Source organism: Rosa chinensis, chromosome 2, assembly GCF_002994745.2.
Source record: "Rosa chinensis cultivar Old Blush chromosome 2, RchiOBHm-V2, whole genome shotgun sequence".
Classification (NCBI taxonomy): Eukaryota; Viridiplantae; Streptophyta; class Magnoliopsida; order Rosales; family Rosaceae; genus Rosa; species Rosa chinensis.
Window position 1 is genome coordinate 6,244,093 of NC_037089.1, and position 19,493 is coordinate 6,263,585.

General features: G+C 38.8%; 1 protein-coding gene across 2 annotated transcripts; it reads right to left on the reverse strand.

Annotated features, from left to right (window-relative positions):
* Window positions 1-3,907: 3,907 nt before the first annotated feature.
* Window positions 3,908-9,179, reverse strand: LOC112187247 (probable secreted beta-glucosidase adg3). 2 transcript variants are annotated; one of them, XM_024325962.2, is made up of 8 exons: window positions 8,851-9,179; window positions 8,591-8,723; window positions 8,312-8,415; window positions 7,699-7,870; window positions 7,461-7,592; window positions 6,994-7,321; window positions 6,049-6,887; window positions 3,908-5,994 (listed from the first exon to the last, which is right to left on the reverse strand). In XM_024325962.2, exons 1-8 carry the CDS (start codon window positions 8,880-8,882, stop codon window positions 4,138-4,140), a joined length of 3,597 nt encoding a protein of 1,198 aa, XP_024181730.1. In that variant the 5' UTR covers window positions 8,883-9,179; the 3' UTR covers window positions 3,908-4,137. The 2 variants fall into 2 exon arrangements, with proteins under 2 accessions (XP_024181730.1, XP_024181729.1); XM_024325961.2 differs by having other exon boundaries at window positions 3,908-6,887.
* Window positions 9,180-19,493: the final 10,314 nt, after the last annotated feature.

The following is a 19,493-nucleotide window of genomic DNA, read 5'->3' on the forward strand; positions in this document are numbered from 1 at the left end:
ACCATTTGGTCTAGTGGCATAGTCTCCTCTTCGTAAGTGGGAGGTTGTGAGTTCGACTTATAAAGCATGCTCAAGAAAATAAATAATTAAATATACCATAGTATGAAATTAAATAAATAAATAATTTTTTTTTTTGAAAAGTCAAGATTCTTAAAGATAAAATCTCAATGAAATGAGGGATAATATATTGAATAGAAAAGTAAAAGGAGTACATCAAAACCGGTAAGGGGAAGACAACAATCTAACCCCATGAAAATTGAAGAAACATGCCTATTCAAAAACAATAAAAAAACTATAAACTAGCTAAATCGAAAATTAGGAAGACCTAAATGGTCTCTAGTACAAAAAGATGTTGCAAAGTGTGGTATCGAATTCCACCAATCAAGGTGTGGTATCGAATTCCACCAAATCATACCAGACACATATCCTAAATACTTTCTTTACCTCCCCATTTTGACAAAATGAAAAAATAAAAATAAAAATAAAAATAAAAAATTTTCTTTCCACACGCACATAGTACGGTCATGAAGCTAGTAGGACTGTAGGTGTTTGAGCAAATTTAATTCTCACGGGCAGCTGTGCGCGAATTAAAATACGAGGAATGGATTGGACTACCACATGGTCAGTCCCTCCACAGGACAACACCCTGTGCGTCCCAGGTTTATCGAATTCTTGCATGATGTTCCGAATTTCCGCATCAGGAAACTACAACACGTAAAAAATATGTCAGTAGGCAAAAATCCATAATTAAACTAAGTTAATCAAACATGCATGAGAGAAAGGTTATGGATTACGAACTCTAGGGAACCCACTGGTCTGGGCCCAGATTTCGCCTTGGTGTCCTGCAATTGCTGCCTCGCTGAGGACGTTTTCTTTCATTAAATGTTGGTCCACGTAATCGCTGTAGGTAAATGTACTTGGTGTAGCCATATGTCTTGAAAGAACAGAGAAGGTTTTGTTTTTTTTTTTTTATGAATGAAAGAACAGAGAAGGTTGAACGAGAATGGCAGAGATGAGCTTTGCGGTTCAATACCTCACACATGTATGTATATATAGGCGTCAATAACTATGGCTAGCTTTTACTTTTACTTTTACTGCTTGTACTCGCTAAAGGTGTGACTACCCATGTCTTTTCACTACAGATATACCTCGCACTTGATGGCTAGCTTTTAGTTTTACTGCTTCTAATAATGTAATATCCGGAGTGTTTTCAGTACTTCATATACAGCTAGATACCTACCTCTCATGAACGTAATTATACAAGGTGAGGGTCTTGATGTGTCATCAAATAACCATGGCTAGCTTTTAGTTCTACTGTTTGTACTAGCCAATGTGTGTAGCGACTGTAGTTACCCATGTGTTTCAGTACATATATTGATAGCTACCTACCTCTCATCAATGCAATTATACAAGATGGGGGTAATGATGTATGGGTGCCTCATTGCAATATTACAAGCATTTTTCATTAATTTTGGCTTATCAATCTTGATCATTGTAGTCTTCAGTCAGACCTAAATGAAATGCGACGCACATGAATACACCAATCTGTCTTTGTTGTGGCTGCTAATTAGTTGGGAATACAAAGAAATTTTGATTAAAAAAAAAACACCCAAAAAGACCAAAGGTCCATCTGGCTAAAATATTATCAGATCATGAATTTGCCAAAATTTTGTAATTTTTTATCACTGCTTATCAAATCTATCACGTGGTACCTGAAAAGTGGCGTGCAAATATCAATGAGATGAAAATAACTGTGCATAGTGAGATTAGGTGAGTCACTTCACTCACTTGGCATGAAATCTAAGCTAGTGCGAGACGTTATACATAGAGCAAGAAGACGAAGAAAGCATGTGTTGGGCTGTGTTGGTGCAACATTATTAACCATGGCCAGCTTGTACTAGCCAATGTGCAAATTGACGTAATGTACCGTCACCCATTCACCCACCTCAATAAAAACTTTCACTAATATGAACCCAATTCAGTTCGGTCAACAGAGAGCTGTGCAATATCTCATTTCATTTATCTGTCAATTATTTCTTTACTTGCCCATGTTTTGTTTTGTTTTTTGAAAGGCCCATGTTTTGGTTTATACCGCTGGGTTTGGTGCCCATTTGTTAATGCATTAGCTTTTTTTTTTTTTTTTGATAAAGAAAAAAAAAGAGAAGTGGGTACAATAATTAAAGTGTAATTTATAATTGTAACCCTAGTTAGGTCTCCAAGCAAAGGCAAATAGTAAATTGACCTAGTGAAATCTCACTTCACTGCACTTCGAAGATGAGACTAGATTACGAGTTTAATGGTAATTTTGTAACTAATTATTGCCTATCTCTTGATGGTGATGATGGCGGTAAAAGAGACTAACCTAAGAAAACGGAATCTATGCACGCACATTGCTCTTACATTGATTGAAAATTATTCTATGCACCGACGGTGCATAAATGAGATAGTGAAAGGTGTAAATGGTCCATAAGACTCTTGATGGGAATCTATACACGGACATTGTTCTTACATTGACATGCGTGAATAAGATAGTGAGAGGTGTAAATAGTCCATAAGATAGTGAAAAGTGAATGAGATATGCCACTAGCTACTAGCAAGGTTATGGGTGACAAAAGGAAGCACTGAAAAAGAACAGTAATTGAGATGAACTGAATTGAGTTACCTAGCTCTTGTAAACATGGCATTTATTGCTTGTCACAAAGGCTGTAAACTGCCTACACCATCTACAACCAACAAATTTTAACTGCAGAACCTCATTGCCCAAAAAAATAAAAAGCTTAGCAGTATGCTAGATATGTAATTCAAACTATGTGGTGCTTTTTGGTTAGCTTGGTAGAACTTATGTGCGTTACATGCATGTGAAAATTTCCCCACCATACTTCATCACTAGTTCAATCTCTCGTCACTTCTTCAGAATGACCCATCCAACTGAACACAAACTGACAAAGTGAAGCAGAGGTGAAAGGAAGCATTATCGTCCTTTCCCAACGCATGTGAAAATTTATGTACTTTTGAAGCTAGCTTGGTCCTAACGTTCCCTAAGGAAGATGAATCCACTTAGTGACGGGAGAGGATCCTCTCCTGAGCAAATTAAAGACCTGAGCTGCCTGAGCTCTCTCCCAGATCATGACACATGGCCAACTTAACATCTGATGGCTCACAATAAATTTAGGTTTTCTATCTCCAATTTTTTTTGAGTTTTATGCTGCCGCGCTCTCTTCCTCTTATTCTTGGCCGCTTCTACTATGAAAGAAAAAAAAACACAAGTCTTCAGTCTTTAAATTCAATGGCTATGTGCAGGGGGATCTAATCAAAAGTTCAAAACTTTAGCTTTGAGTCTTCTCACTTTCTCCTGCATTCCATTGCGAGAGGTAAGTGTAATACTCCATTATTAAGGATCCTCTCCCTTCCTTGAGGGCATTTGATTCTCTTGGGAACACACCAGTCTTCTGTATATGCACATCGATCAATGACAAGCTAGTCTACTTTAGTTGTTACTATCGTAATTATTCTTAAATACACAAAGATCTTCCAAATCCAAGCACCTCATATAACTCCTCTCTGTAATACACATATATTTGGTTTATTGCCAATCACTTGCTTTCTGGTGCAATGCACAAGGATTCTGAATATATAATCATAACACACAAAGAAACATTGTAATGGTAGTCGGGGAAGTTATATACAACCACGTAGCAAAGAAAGCCAATTCCATTATTGAGGCATCAATTAATGGCTGCCCTATAATGGACATCTTATCTTCTATAATCCCAGATTCACAACTGTCCTACGACTCATCCACTTAACTTCTAGATACCAATTCATTAGACAAGAGAGCAGTAGTAGAACAGTTACTCATGCAAAGCCAAACGACACAACTCACAAAATATAACATTTAACACTATGGTAAAAGATAGAAATTCTAGAGTACTTTTATTACAGAACTATTTAACAATCATCTTATGCACATGTACAAAAGAAGAAACGAAGCGGGACTCGCACAGTGACATGTAGCAATCAAAGTACTTGACATTGGACAAAAATTCAAGTAAATGAAAGAATATGATACTCGCTTTTTTTTTTTGTTTTTTTTTCTTTAAAAAAAAATCCTATATTTGTATGTGCAAATAAATTGGTCTATTGTCGATTCTGCTTGAGGGCTGTAAACTTGGCAAACAAGTCATCAGAGTCGGGAAGCTTCGGGTGGACATGAGAAGCCTTCCCCACTGAAGAAGAGGACTTCGGAGTTTCAGCGCTCTCTGATCTTACAATCTTTGGAGGAGGATTGGAAGTTTGGTCCCTTGTAAATGACTTCGGAGGAGAGAACTTTGAAGGGTCACTTCTCTGTGATCTTACAACCTTTGCAGGAAGATTGGACGATTGGTCTCTTGCAAATGACTTAAAACCCGAGGACTTTGAACTTTCGCTGCTTTCTGATCTTTCAATCTTTGGAGGATTAGATGATTGTTCTCTTCCAAATGACTTTGAACCCAAGGACTTTGAAGTTTCAGTAGCTCCAGTTCTCTCTGATCTTACAGTCATTGGAGTATTGGATGATTTCTCCCTTGGAAATAAGTTTGAAGTCTCCACACGCGAGGACCTCTTAGATTCTGGTATTGGTTTAGGTGCTGCTTGTTCTACTGGTCTACGCCACTCCTGACTTGCCGAACGGTCTGAGCGCTTGGTCTGGGATGAGGCACTTGGTAGAGTTTCAGTGGCATAAGAACTTCTTGAGGAGGAATTTCCATTGACTGATGTCCCAGTCTTCTTGGGTTCTGGAATTGAATAAGAACTTGTTTGTTCTATAGGTCTCTGCCAATCCTGACTTCTTGAGGGCTCTGGTAGAGTTTCAGCGTCATTGGAACTTCTTGAAGAGGATTTTCCATAGTCTGAAGTCCTTGGTGCATCAGGAACAACTGTTGTCCTTATGCTAGAACTTCTAACAGAATTTGAAGAAGAGGGTTGTGTCCTTCTAGAAAATTTTGAACTTGGACGAGCAATGGTGGTGGAAATCTTTCTAGGAACATCTTCCTCAGCCTCACTATCCTCTGAATTAAAGAAAAATGCAGACGTTGAGCTTGTCTTTCCTTGGGATTCCAATTTATGATGGGATGGGTCTCGGCGACTATTGCTAAGAGTTTCATGTGAGAGTTCATCCTCTGAAGAATCATCATGTACTACTCGATTGACCAATTTCTGATTGTACAGGTCTTGGCGACTACTGCTTAGAGTTTCATGTGAGAGTTCATCCTCTGACGAATCATCATCAGGAGTGACATGTGTGGCTGGGGTTTTAGCGCTTTGTTCCTTACTTAGCTTAGTGCTCCCTTTCCGGCTATATGGCTCTTCAATAGACGTATGAGAAACATCGGAAGTCCTGACTGTTGGAGTATCTTGAGTAATTTGTTTGCCCAAAAAAGCATTGCCTGATGGATTCCGATTATATGGTGGATGCCTATAACCCTTGTTCCGAAGGCCACCTTTCAAGACCCCAAAGGCCAACAACTCATTGTCAGTATCACTTGCACAACTACATTCCTCACCGTCTTTCACTGTTTGAGGTAAATCATCCTTGGCACTTGTATCTAATCCAGATTTTTTCAGCCTCGGAGATGGTTCACTACCGGGCAATTCATCATCATCAAACCTTTTATCTGACAAAACACTATATTCAATTCCCTGGGTTCTCTCAGGATGTACCTCATCAGAGGATGAAGATGCTAATGACCTGTGGCTTGCACTCTGGCTCTTTCCTGAATTTATGGATTGAACAATCTTCTCATGAGAAAATTTAGAATCTTTGCTCAGGACAAGCTTAGACGTGTCCAACTCCTCCTCACTGTCAGAACTTGGGCCATCTGAAGCATCAAAAGTAACAGGCACGAAGTCATTTGGTTCCGAAGGGACTGTAGAACCTGTCAAACCTTCAGAAAAGATGGGAAGGGAGTGCTGCCCTGATGAAGAACGTAATGGTGAAACGGACTTGAATGGTACCTCATCTCTCTTTTGCTCAAAGCTCCAAGGATCTAAACTAGCTGAAGAAAATACCTCATCCCTCTTTTGCTCAAAGCTCCAAGGATCTAAACTAGCTGAAGGAAATGAATTTCTAGCAGGAGAAGAAAAAAACAAACTTGATTCTTGTCCCTTGTAATTATCATCATCTGAACCAGAATCATCAAAAACCAGAGGAGCATTTCCCTCAGAATTCATTCCAATTGTGCTTTGATGGATGTTAACATCACTAACAAAAGAACCCTCACCAGAAACACTAGCGAAATTTTCGTGATTGTTACTAAAATGTCCTGAATGAGAAGGAGAGGAAGACCTGATAGATTGTTTTCCAGTACCCAGATCTGCAAAGTAATTAATATGATCATCCTCTTTCAAAACGTCTTCCAGATGATCGCTACCAACACTTGAATTAGATGGGGAGGAAGTCCTGCTAGATTTCTTTTCAGATCTTATATCTCCAAAATAAGGAATATTCTCAGGTTTGATAGCAGTTTGCATCTCACTTGCATGCATATCCTCAGAATTACCAGACTGTCTCTTCATGCTTGCCTTATCTAAAATGTCATGACGTTCAGGTGACTTCTTTTGAGGATATCGATCTGCCGTCTGGAGACTATTCCCCAAATGGTCATTGTTCATGGAACTTGAATTAGTTGGCACAGAGGCTGACTGATTACTTTTATTGTGCATTTCAGATGAGTATTGCCTCGAGAGTTCTGCAGCTGCTCTGGCTGCCATGCCTGCTAGTTCTGCTGATTCAGCAGCTGCCTGTGCTGCAGATGCAGCATCCTTAAATTGCATATTCCAATTCTGCCTGCCCGAAGAACTTTCATCCCCCGGAAATACATGCATTTCCGTTCGACTGCTTCTGGTTTCTATATGAAAATGTGCAATTAAGTATCAATAGAAGAGAAATTCAAAATACAACCACAAAACAGTTTAATTCAATAACCACAATCTTTATGTGACAAATTGATATACCTGAAGATGTCGTTTCTGGATGAAATTTGGCAGATGTGGTTGCTTTGTTGGCAGAAACATTTGTAGAAGCAGAATCCTCCAAGTGAGGTGATGATCTTGCATTCTGCTCATTAGAATTCATAGGTCCATCGTGATACTCATAATTTCTGCGTGGAACTTGAGCAATTGGAGGTTGATCAGGTGGAGGTGGACCAGAGGGAGGTTCCACATGAGCTTTACTGGCCATGCTATTAGGTGGAACTTGGACATTAGGAGGTCCCCTGACATCATGAGCAGGTGGAGGTGGAGCAGAATCCATACTGGCCATTCCAAACGTATTTGGTCCGTGCTGCAGAAAAGTAAAAACTATATTAATCAAATGGCATGTCCAAAACAAATGCAGTCTACATAAGACAAACCCGAAGCTATAGTTTTAAGTCATCTATATCAAGCAATGAATAAATGAATAAGAGCTGAACCATTCTTACCAGCAGGTCCTCAGGAGGCTTCTCTTCAAATGCCTCGGGATCCCATTTGACATTATGTTCCTCTGCAATTGCAGCCAAAATTTTCATCTTGGTAGGGCCATCCGGTGATTTGGTAGATAATTTCTCTATTAACTGACAAGAAAACAGAAAATATAATCAATAACAACAAATCTGCAGACTTTTGACAGAGTCCATATTAAGATTATCCAAAAAAATTATACAAGGTATAGAAACGTACCATGCGGCTTACACCACTATCCGGCCGCAGTTCAACAGCTGCAGAGACGAACTCCTTTCCGTATTTTGCTGTGAAGTGCTTGCGGATATCCATGAGTTCTGGTACGTCCGCACATCTAGGAGATGCAAAAATTACACTTGATACTGCTTCCTTCAGATCAATTGGGCAGTTTCTGTAAAGAACATTAAACAAACCAACATGAATCAAGCTCTTTTGAAGATATAACAGAGCAATGAAATATAAAAAATAGTAAAACAACTTATGCCATTAAGAAATAAACAAAGACAAGATTAGGCTCCAAACTCCATACCCTAATTAGGACCAGATAATAAGTTATACTGGTAACTTTATGACTAACTTATGAATCTATCGGAGAATTTCATGCAAAAATAAGTACTCCTACAATGTGCACTTAAGACTTGATGAAGCTACATAGCACTCGTGTCATTGATCCGACTGCAAAGCCGACAAGACCAGTTCTATCTTCCTCTATTGGCTCCCCATCTTGATACACCGACCAAGCTATTCAACACAATGCAGCCAATTCGAATCTAAAAGTACACACATGACAACAAAATGCAAAGATAACTCAATGTTGAATGGAATTACATACTTCTGCGATTCAACCATAGGCAATCGTGCTGCAACAAGTTCGCAATATATCTCGATAAGTTCATACGCTGCCCTCAACTTCTCTTCCCTCACCACATGTTCAACCTGAGATACAAGTAAAACTCATCAAAAAAATTGTATTAAAAATGAAAATTTCAACAATCACACAAACTGCTACTAAAATCAGAGATCAAAAACCAAAGAACTAGTCAAACAAGCTCGATCACAATATGAGAAACATAAAACCAAACATTGACTTGATGAAGGGTCAAAGACAAACCCGAATCCTAGCAGTCCTGTACTGACCACTCTCCAGCAATTGGGCCAATTCCCTCTTTATCTGCTTCACCTGGGCATCTTTCTTATTCTTCAACAGCTTGATTCTCGAAACGGCAAGCTTCAACGCCGTTTTGCTGCACCCAAAACCAATCAAAAAACCCCAAACTCATCAATCAAACAGTTAAAAATCCCAAATCCACACACAAAGCAAAGCACAAAACTTTACCCACAATTCACCCAAAAAAATCCAAAAAGAATTACCATTTGGCGGGCTTGAAGCTCCTGTGAAGCATGGTGGATCAAAATTGTGATGCTTCGAAACCAAAGATCAAAACTTTATGATGGGTCTGGAAAGCCAAGATGGGTTCTTGATTGTATCAAAGCGTGTGTGAGATTACAATAACAAAAATTTGGGTTTTATGAAAATTGAATTGGGTTTTTATGAAATAGGGAATTGATGGTATAAAGGGAAACAAATCTTGGAGATGAAGGGAAAGCAAATCCAAGTGAAATTTCGTGGAAACTAAAATGGAGAAGAAACGAAGACTTTTCTCCTTGGTCACACGGAAACTGAGAATTGGGTTCAGATGTGGGGAGGTGCAGGGGAGAAGAATCAAATAACAGTCTGACAGTTATGGAACTTTGTGGGTTTGACTAACTTGCCCTTTCTGAAAGTTTCTGTGAGAACGTTGTTTTTGTCTGCTTATTGTTTGTCTATTTCTTTTTATTTTTATTTAGTAAAGTAGGATAATTAAATTGAAGAGAAATTGAGAGAATTCCTTCTTCTTTTTTTATTTATTTTTATTAATTCAATGATACTTCGTGTGCCAAAAAGTGGATGTGTATGTGTTTATGATTGTTTGATAGCCCCATTTGATTGTTAGTGGAAAATAATATTAGAATTAGGTGGTTGTTTAATTAGATTAAGATGAGATGTGAGATACAACTTAATTTGAAAAACTTCATAAGAATCATGGCAACATGGCAATGATCCACCATCATGAATCACACACTCATAAATATCTCAATCTAGCTGTAATTCTTCCTTGATTTTTTCCCACCAACATGTTTCTCCACATTTTTTGATCTTTAACTAATCTCATAATTTATATTCTCAAAAAAAAAATTGTAATTTCATATCTAAACTTTTTAAGTCTTAAATCATTTATTTTTCAGACCATCTTTATCATCTTTGCTAAAAGGAAAAAAAAAATCAGAACTAACTAGTGGGCAAGACATTTTTCTTTACCAAAATTTTGACATAAATATTAAGTTTGATTTTTTATTAATAAGAAAAAATAATTAAAATTAACATAATCGATAGTCTCACCAAAATCATATGTTTATCAAATGAAAACTCTTACACGACAGTGTATATCATAAAATGACTTTAAAAAATAGTCAAAAAGTCGAAGGAGGTCAAGAAATTACCTAACTTTGATTTTGCATTGTGGTGTATTTTCCATGTGGCAGTTGGAGTTTGTATGGGTCAAGAAACGAAACATTAATTGCGGCCCCTACCTGGTCGTAATAAAGCTTCTAGAAATTTTATTTACTTTGGCGCCATAAATATAAAAAACAAAAAAAATATATATATATATATATTATATATATGTTGTAAATATTATTATCTATGTGGATGTTCATATAAATACTCATTAGTTATATATTTTGATGTAAACCCTGTCTCTATATAAAGGAGGCTAATGAGACTGAATGATAACACTTCTACTTCCTCCCTACTATTCTCTCTCCATATTCTCTCTATTTTATAACAAGTTATCAACACGCTTTGCTCTTATTTTTATTTTTTCTGAAAACTCTATGATGATCTAAGAGTTTTTGGTGTAAGCTGGTTGCTTTTTGACCTAACTCATGATCTATGGGTTCATACTTTTAGATTGACTTATGTGATTGCATATTCATGTGATGATTTTTTTTAACATTGTTTGCGATGCATTTATATTGCAAGTCGGTTATATGCATATATATATATATATATATATATATTTTTTTTTTTTTTTTTTTACATAAGTGCATAGAATCTTGTCAGAATTGACCTCCTGGCCGTTACTTCAGAGCCCAATTATTGATTGCAGGGAAGAACCTTCTGCTGTGACTGACTTACTGTGATGACCTGGATTTTCATTATGTAATTTTGGTAATTAATAATGGACTAGTTGTACGAATAATTGTTATTATGCTTTATTCGTAGGTTTTATGTGGAGTGGAATGATTTTCGTACGTATAAATATTTGAATTTCACAGTTTAGGGGGTCGTGTGAAGTTTGACTTTTTATATGTTGGGATTCTCGGAAAACTTCCTTCACGAAAGTCGTAGAGCGCGTCGATACGAGTTCGTGGACATGCGGAACGCGTGAATCGGAGTCCGTATGAGGAAGTTATGGCTATTGGAAGAAGTTTCCGTTTTAGTATATAAAGGAAAAATCAGAAAATATATTCATTTCCTCATTTTCCTTTTCCGGAAGCCACTCCCTCTCTCTCTCTTCTCTCTCGTCCGCTCCCTCAGTATCGAAGAAAACCGCCTGACCCGACCCGAACCCGGCCGATCCGACCCGACTTTTCCGGCCAACTGCGGCGGTCTCCGGCCTTGAAACTTGGCCAGCAGGGTCACCTCCTCCGTCTGGTCGTCCCTCTGGTGTTCTCTTACGGCGATTCTCCGTCTCGGTGGCAATTCAAGGCGGTGCAGACTGGAGAAATCGGACCCGGCCGGAAAACACAGTTCCGACGTCGACACGGCTTCGATTTTTCTTGGTTGAACTCAGAACTGCCTCGCCGATCGATCCTTGGTGGTTGTTTGGATCGATTCACGTGAAAATTCGATCAACTCAGTTGGGATTACTGTTCACGGCTTGTGAGGTAGTTTTCGATCCCTTAAGCTTGTTTTCTGACTTCGATCCAGTTATGAAAGTTCACAAGCATGCTTAGATGAAGCTTTTTGATGTTGGGAGTTTTGTGAAATATTGAGTTTTGGCCGGCGGCGGTGCACCACCGTCTGTGGTGGCGTTCCGGCGGCGTTCCGGCCACTTAAGGAACTGTTTCTGGTATTATATGTCTTCTACTCGTCGATACGAGCGTTTCGATATATAATATGCAAATTTTGGAGTTCGTATGAAATTGTTATGATTTTTACAGTTTCATACCGATCGATTTATTCGATCCGTGAGGATTCGAGCGTCCGATCGACTTGTGGTTTGGTCACATCGATCGTGGGCGTATTCCGGAGACCTTGGGAGGTCTCGGATGTGGTTTTGCCTCGATTGGCACCACTTTGAGGGTTTTAGTTCAAAACAGAGGGTTTCGAACTTAAATCAAATGTGAATCATTACTAAGTTGGAACCGTATGTGAATAGGTGCTTGACGAAGTACAGTGGACGATTATTTGTGAATTGGCGGCTTTGTGTTTGGTTGAAGACGCAGCAGGAGTTTCGAGGTGAGTAAATCTCACAAGGACCTTTATGAACAGAAGTACCATTATTGTTTTGGCGTTAATTATTTAACTGCAAACTATAGTTGGTATTAGTAGGCATTCCTGAGCGAATGACTACATATATATATTTAGATGAAATATATATATCCTTGTGAATGATTGTGATGAATAATAATATGCATGATGGTGTTCATATTATTGTTAAATGCGACTTTTCAGGAAACGATATTATAGAAAAAGATGTTTTCTATTGTTTGAAAAGTATTGAGATTGATATTATATTTTGAGTCAAGCGTGACTCATTTTAGATGTATTGGTCTTTGTACCAAGGGTCACAGATGGTGAGCAAGGATTAGGAAAGCCGAAGCTAGGTGCTTGTAACGTTTTTAGGTTAGATGCGACTTACTTAACGTTGACCTTAAGACCAGATAGGGTCTAAGAAGATCTTACGTCACAGATGGTGATAGATCATAGATAGTAACAGGTTGCAGATGGTAACCTTGATGTTTAACTTCATGACCAGATGGGGTCTGCAGATCATGAGTCACAGATGGTGATAGATGGTGATCAATGGTTGAGCTGAGACCAGATGGGGTCTAATGATTATAGGTCACAGATGGTGACAGGTTGCAGATGGCGACCTTGATGTTGATTTCCTGACTAGACGGAGTCTGAAATCATATGTCTTAGATGGCGACAGATCACAGATGGTGATAGATCACAGATGGTGATCAAGGCAGGAAATAGGTAATCACGTCCTGGTTAGGACGAGTGATTACAATTTCAATAGAGTTCTAGTTATCTGCCATGATAGCTTATGGGAGTAACGGTCGAGGTTGCTTGAGACTCATAGGTATGCAGCTTAAAGGAGAGTTTCGATGGCATTCTTCTTTAATTGTCTAGATGAGACTTGAATTGCTACTTGATGGTTAAGTTAGCAAATAGGGCATGGTCATAGTGGTGACTCATGTTGTCTTTTCTGTGGAAAGGATATAGAATGTTAGAAGGATTCATGGCTGCATGTTTCCTTAAGCAGATTGATGTGAGTTGTTGATTGATGTTCATGAGTTACTCATACGAGCTTGAAGAAGCTTACCGGGTTTGTTATTTGGCAACCCCGGTGCACCATTGTATATGGTGTAGGGGCTAATCCTGCAGGTCAGGAAAATCGTGGCTGAAGCTGAAGGAGCTTGTTGGCAGCAGAACGGGTAGGAAGCAATTTTTGTTGGCTTTGCCAATATATGACTTCCGCTATGCAGTAAGCTCTGAGGAGCATTTACGTTTTATTGTGATGGCAATTAAATTCGTAAATTTGTATAATATATAACTCTGTGGAGCGAGTGTATGTTATCTTGGATGATTCAGTGTATCAGTAAGTACTTGTTTTAAGGGAAAGATGTTCCAGGTATTTGTATTGATGACTGAATATTCACGCATGTATAATTATGGGATTATATATATCGATTTTTCATGTGTGTAAAATCAGGGGCGTGACACTTACCCTTATTAGTTATTACTCATTCATATTGGAGTTTGGACCTTAGCTTCATTAACTAAGAAAAACTTAAACATAAAAAGTTAAATTATTGATTTCTTTAACATGACGAGCGAAAATTAAAATTTCAGAGAAAATAGAAATGAAATAAATATTAAAACGTATAAGTTAAGATAAAAAAAAAATACAATTTAATTATATTTGTTCCTTAAAATGGTGAAAAGTTCACCATATAAATTATAACCTTAGTTTCATTCACCCAAAAACTCATAAAATCAACTCCAACAGCTTCCCTATAATTTTTGTATTATAGAGAAACAAAAGTCAAACATTTAGCCTATTTTTCTTCTCCAACTCCAACATATTCCCTAGTTTACAGTAATCTATAAAATCTATATATTCTTCTTTAAAATTTTGGAGTTTGCTGTAAATATAGGGAATTTAGTTTTCTCTCTCCTCACTTTCCCTAAAATAGAGATAGTTATAGGGAATCTGTTGGAGCAAAAGAGACTCATTTTTTCCTAAAGTAGAGATTTGAATCTGTTGGAGTTGTTCTAAGATCATATCAGAATCAACGGTTCCTTTCAAAAAAAAAAAAAGATCATATCAAAGAGAGTTATGTGATAAATACCAGAGAAAATTGTTTAAGAAGTTAAGGGTGCGTAGGTAGCCATGGGTACATGTGTTTTAAGGATGGTCATTTTGGTGAGCATGCTTGCGTTTGTACTAGCTCGATATCGAGTATGAAGAGCCTAAACCAGCAGTTGATCATGTATTCTCCAGTATCGATCCTAATTTGGTGGTTCCCAAATGGGGTGGTCCTCATTATAAATTGTTTCGTTAGGTGTGTTTCTGAATACCGCAAGATGATCTGTTATGTTATTATAACTGCTATTCGAGACGCGGACTAAGGCGGCCGCTGCCGCCCCCTACTCTTCCCTCTGCGGTGCTTGTATTTGGTAATTTCTTGCCTTCTTGGGGTCTAATATTGCTGTCTCTTTGCCGCAAATAATGGAAAATAATGTGTATTACATATTCGCCACCTGTTTCGGATTATAATAATAGTAATGTTACTTGCAAGTTACTTTCAGACCCGAATAATTAAATAGGCAGGATTGTGACGAGTGCCTCATCGGCCCGCCTTTAGTTACACAGTGTGACACAGTAGTAAAAATCAGGTGTAAATCCACTCTCATTTTTAGTACTCTCTTTATGCAGCTCTTTAACTTTTCATTGCATTTTACATCGGTAACAATCTGAAGTCCTTGAAAATTTAGACTAAATTACAAGACTTGTATTTGAGCTAGAATTGTGTCTAACCAAATTTGAAGAAAAGGCTGCAAAATTTAGTATTTCTGGTGCAAATCTTAGCTTCCAGGGAACAGCTTCCTCATCAGCCTCAATACCATATGAATTGAAGTAAGCAAACAAGTAACTTGACCTATCTAGCTCCTCCTTCAAGGCTTTAATCATTCAGATCCGATTCCGATAGTACAACTAGCATTGAAAGAGTTTAGTGTACGTGAGAGAGTTCATCCCATGAAGATCATCATCAGAAGCAGCATTAACTGATATTAATTGAATTATTGATTCCTAGCATATATGGAGGCGTAATTTAATGTCAGAAGTTGTTAGTTGTTAGTTGTTGTTACACCAGTGGTTGCATATGCACTGATAGATGGAGACACCAGCTTTGTATAACAGTGTACACAATAATTAATGCTAAAGAAAAAGCTCTACGTGTCTTTCAGCTAGAATTACCTCTTAACAGAATCTGAAGAAAAGGCTCTAGTCCTTCTAGAAAATGCAGTAAAATTCGGACGAGCATTGCTGCTGGAAATCTTGTCCGGAACACCTTCCACATCAGCCTCACTATCATCTGAGTTAAATTAGCCAAACGAATAACTTGACCTCATCACCTTTACTTCACATATGGATGCAATGTTGCCTGATGGACTCATATATATATATGCTTATGATCCTTATTCCAAAGACCACCTCTCAAGATCCTGTTATTGATGTCGCTAGCGCGCACAACTACTACATCCACTTGAAACCTCACTATATATCCTTCATAGTTTGAGGTAACTGTGGCCGCGTTTGAAAATCGTCCTTGACATTGTTTGTATCTAATCTAGATCTCAGCAGCCCCTGGAGATGGCTCACCAGTAGTAGGCAATACTTCATCACCAAAAATTCTCTGAGAAAGCGCTATATTTAACTCCTTGGCCTCTCTCTTGAGAAAGTTTAGAAACAAGATTAGACTTGTCTAACTCCTGATTTTCACTGTCTGACGTTAGTCCATCTGAAGCGTCACAGGGAAGAAGTCATTTGGTTGTGAAATGGTGGACTTTGATTGCACGTCATCTGTCTTTTGTTCAGAACCCCGAGCATTTTAAGTTAGCTGAATGCCTTGAGAATGAGTTCTACCAGCACAAGGAAAATGTAAACCAGACTCTTTCGCCTTTTTGTCCACATCAAATTTAGAGTTGTCATCATCTGAACCAGACTCGTCGAAAACCACAGCAGTATTTCCATAAGAATCCTCACCAGGGTCATTTGAGACACTACCATGATCATTACTAAAATGTTTTGATTGAGAACCAAAGGAAGACCACATATCTCCAAAATAGGCAATGTGTTCATTCCCTCTCGAACCATCCTGGTGATCATCATAACCAAAGCTTGAACTAGGTTGAGATCAAGACCTACTAAATTTCATTTCAGTCCTCATGTCCCCAAAAGAAGCATTATTTAACACTGCCTTGAAAGTGCTAGCTGCTGCAGCTCTGGCAGCCATGATTGCCCTTTCTGCTGACTCAACCGCTGCCAGTGCTGCCGAGGGAGCTTCCTCAAAGGAAAGAGGAAAATGCATGTGATTCCAGTTCCGTCTACCCAAAGTTAAAAACATTTCCATCCACTTCCTGTATACATTAATACAAATATCCAAAGTATCAGACAAGGGAGAAATTAATTTGAAAGTACTAAAGCTCAATAAATTGCATCTTCCATTGACGATAAATGTACCATAATATCTCACATCTGGTGAAGGTGGGATGCAAGGAGGTTCCACATAAATATTACCGGCCATGGCAAAATTATCTGGTCCATTATGCTCAAATGTTTGAAACAATATTAATCAAAACACTACACAATGCAATATATATATGACCAAGATGAGCTATAAGCTGAAACTCATAGGATTTGAATCTCTCTCTCCAACTGAATCAGGATCCATATTGCACCTTCTTTTTCTCTGCAATTGCAGCCAACATTTTCATCTTGGTAATGCCATCAGGTTGCCTGGCAGATAATTTCTCTACCATCTGAAAGGGTAACTTCAAAAGTAATTCAATAAAACTAACTTGCTGAACAATTATTCAATGAAATTACAGAGGTATACAAGCATGCCATGCGATGTGCACCACAATCAGTGCGCAGTTGCAGTGTTGCACAGCTGCAGAGACAAAAGAGCAGCTCTCCCAGACATGGAGTATTTAAGCTTGTAGTGAGGATGTTTAATAGAGGCGAAGATAAATCAATAACAACTGAATTGACCTTTCGCAGGACTTTAATTTTAGGTGCATGTGTGAAATAATTGTGATTTGAAATAATGTAATACTTACTAAGAAACTTAGGGGAGTGAGATACCCCCACACCTCCAAAAAAAAAAATCTTTTTATATCGAATTTACTCTTTAGTCTATGATTCCATCTTTTGAATCATACAATCCAGCACGTTGTGACCAAATTGCTTGCGGGAGTGGGTGGTGGCGATGTGGCGATTGGCGAAGCTTATGGTAGTTCAACAATAGGAACTGTATCTTAATCAGGTTCAAGCTGTGTCCAAGTACTGTCCAGTGACAAACTATATACGAGCTAAAGTTCTGAACAAATTCTTCTTCTTCCTTTTTTTCCTTTTTTTTTTTTGAACAAATTCTTCCCGTTTTCCTGTTCCTACCTGGAAATGGTAAGTCTTTTAGTTTGGGTTTTGCTTGGAGCTCAAGAATTGTATAACACTAAAACCTAGCTATTTGAGGACTAAGCCAGTCTCGACTCTGATCCTATAAATACCCTATTGGCGAGACCTTGTTTTCCCTTCTTTCTTTTGCGCAGCATATTCAGATTTCATAAGTGCCTTCTTTGCGCATCGAAAGGCAGTCTTTAAGTCTTAACTCTTTCCATATGGGGGAAGCCGTCAAATCTACTAGGGATGCGAAAGCAGAGCCTGTCGACATTCTAGCAGCAGAGCAAAAGAAGAAGGAGGAGAAGAACAAGGCGAGAGAGGAGAGGAAGAAGGCAGCTGAGGAGAAGAAAAGGAGGCAGAAGGAGAAGGAAGAGAAGCAGGAGAGGGATCGCTGCCTTCAACAAGCGAATGAACTCAGAAGGCTACTTCAAGGAGTTACTCCTAATATGGGTCAACATCAAACAAATTCGCAGACCCAAGCCCCGAATGCTCTTGCCAAAGCTAATGCAGCTCCTGTTCCTCTTGCTTCGGTCAACTCGGTGCCAACTGGTGCTTCTATGAAGTCTGGTATCAATGGTCATTCGCAATCTCAAACCCCGAGTGCTCCTGTGAAGGCTAATGTAACTCCTGCTCCTGCTGCTTTGGCAAAGGCTGCTCCAATTAGTACTACTGATGCCTCTAAAAGGTCTAATATCACTGGCTACTCACAGTCCCAATGCTCGACTACTCTTATCAATGGTCATTGGCAGTCTCAGACCCCGAGGGCTCCTGTCAAGGTTAATGTAAATCCTGCTGCTTTGGCCAAGGCAGCACCAATTAGTACCACTGATGTCTCTAGAAAGTCTGATGTCAGTGGTCATTCGCAGTCCCAAGCCCCAAATGCTCCTATCAAACGTGCTGTAACTCCTGCTCCTGTCACTTTGGCAAAAACAATGCTAACTAGTACTACTGATGCCTCTAAAAATTCAGCTTTGCAGTCTCAGGCGGCGCAGAAAGCTCCAGTCAAAGTATCTCTAACTCCGGCCAAAGTAGCTCTAACTCCTGTTCGTGTTGCTCCTACAAAGTCGCAGAATGCTCCAGTCAAAGTAACTCTAAGTCCGGCCAAAGTAGCTCTTACTCCTGTTCGTGTTGCTCCTACAAAGTTGGTGCCAGTTAGTAAGATTGATCCCCCTAAAATGTCTGAAATCAGTCACCATCAACATCAACCAGCTCCTGTAACATTTGTCTCCAGTATTACTACTAGTACTAAAGAGATATCCTTCGCTGTTGGACAAATCCTTGTAAAGGCAGAAATTGATCTTAAAATCAACAGTGAGGGGTTTGCGTTGAAGGAGACTCAAAGGAATGCTGTGGAAAGTCAGCAGACAGATGGTTCTAAAGTGCAAGAAAATGGGATCAATAATGCAAGTACGTCACAAAAGAAGGCCGGAGAGGATCAGAAAAACCAAGGCAACAGCAACAACAATGCAGCAGCGCTTCCTATTACCACTAATCCTCCTCCTGTTCCGAAAAGGAATAGCAATGACTCTTTTGCGCTGACCGATCAATCTGAGAATGCCAAGGAAGTAGTAGTTCCTCAGACAAAGAATACCAACACTGTTAGTAGTGAGTTCAGGAAACTACAATACGTGGACCACGGACCATTGGACCATAGTACTACAGCTTCTAACTACTATGACGTTTACCATCAACTGGACTTGCAGTACCAAGCAGCCCAGAAGTACTATCCATGGAGGATTGATGATGGATCAGACCAAAAGTACCATGGTAGTGGAAGAAGGGTTACTAATGCATCAGAACAAAGGTACAATGGGAATGGAAGAAGGTTCCCTAATGGTGGTGGTCAAGAGAGTCAAAAAGATAGAAGATGGGTGCAAAAAGGTAGAGTATCAACCTCGAAGTAGTTTGCAACAGGTTAATGAGGACAAAGCCAAAGCACCTTTCATTTACACTCAATATTACTGAATTTCCATCCCTCGGAAAAGAAGCCTA

Bases quoted from the DNA above. Each gene is read 5' to 3' on its own strand.
- LOC112187247 (XM_024325961.2), bottom strand. From the start codon at position 8,882: ATGCTTCACAGGAGCTTCAAGCCCGCCAAATG. The intron at 8,724-8,850 runs GTAATTCTTTTT...TTTTGGGTGCAG, and splicing joins AGCTTCAAGCCCGCCAAATG to CAAAACGGCGTTGAAGCTTG. The intron at 7,593-7,698 runs GTACGTTTCTAT...TTTTCTTGTCAG, and splicing joins ATAGTGGTGTAAGCCGCATG to TTAATAGAGAAATTATCTAC.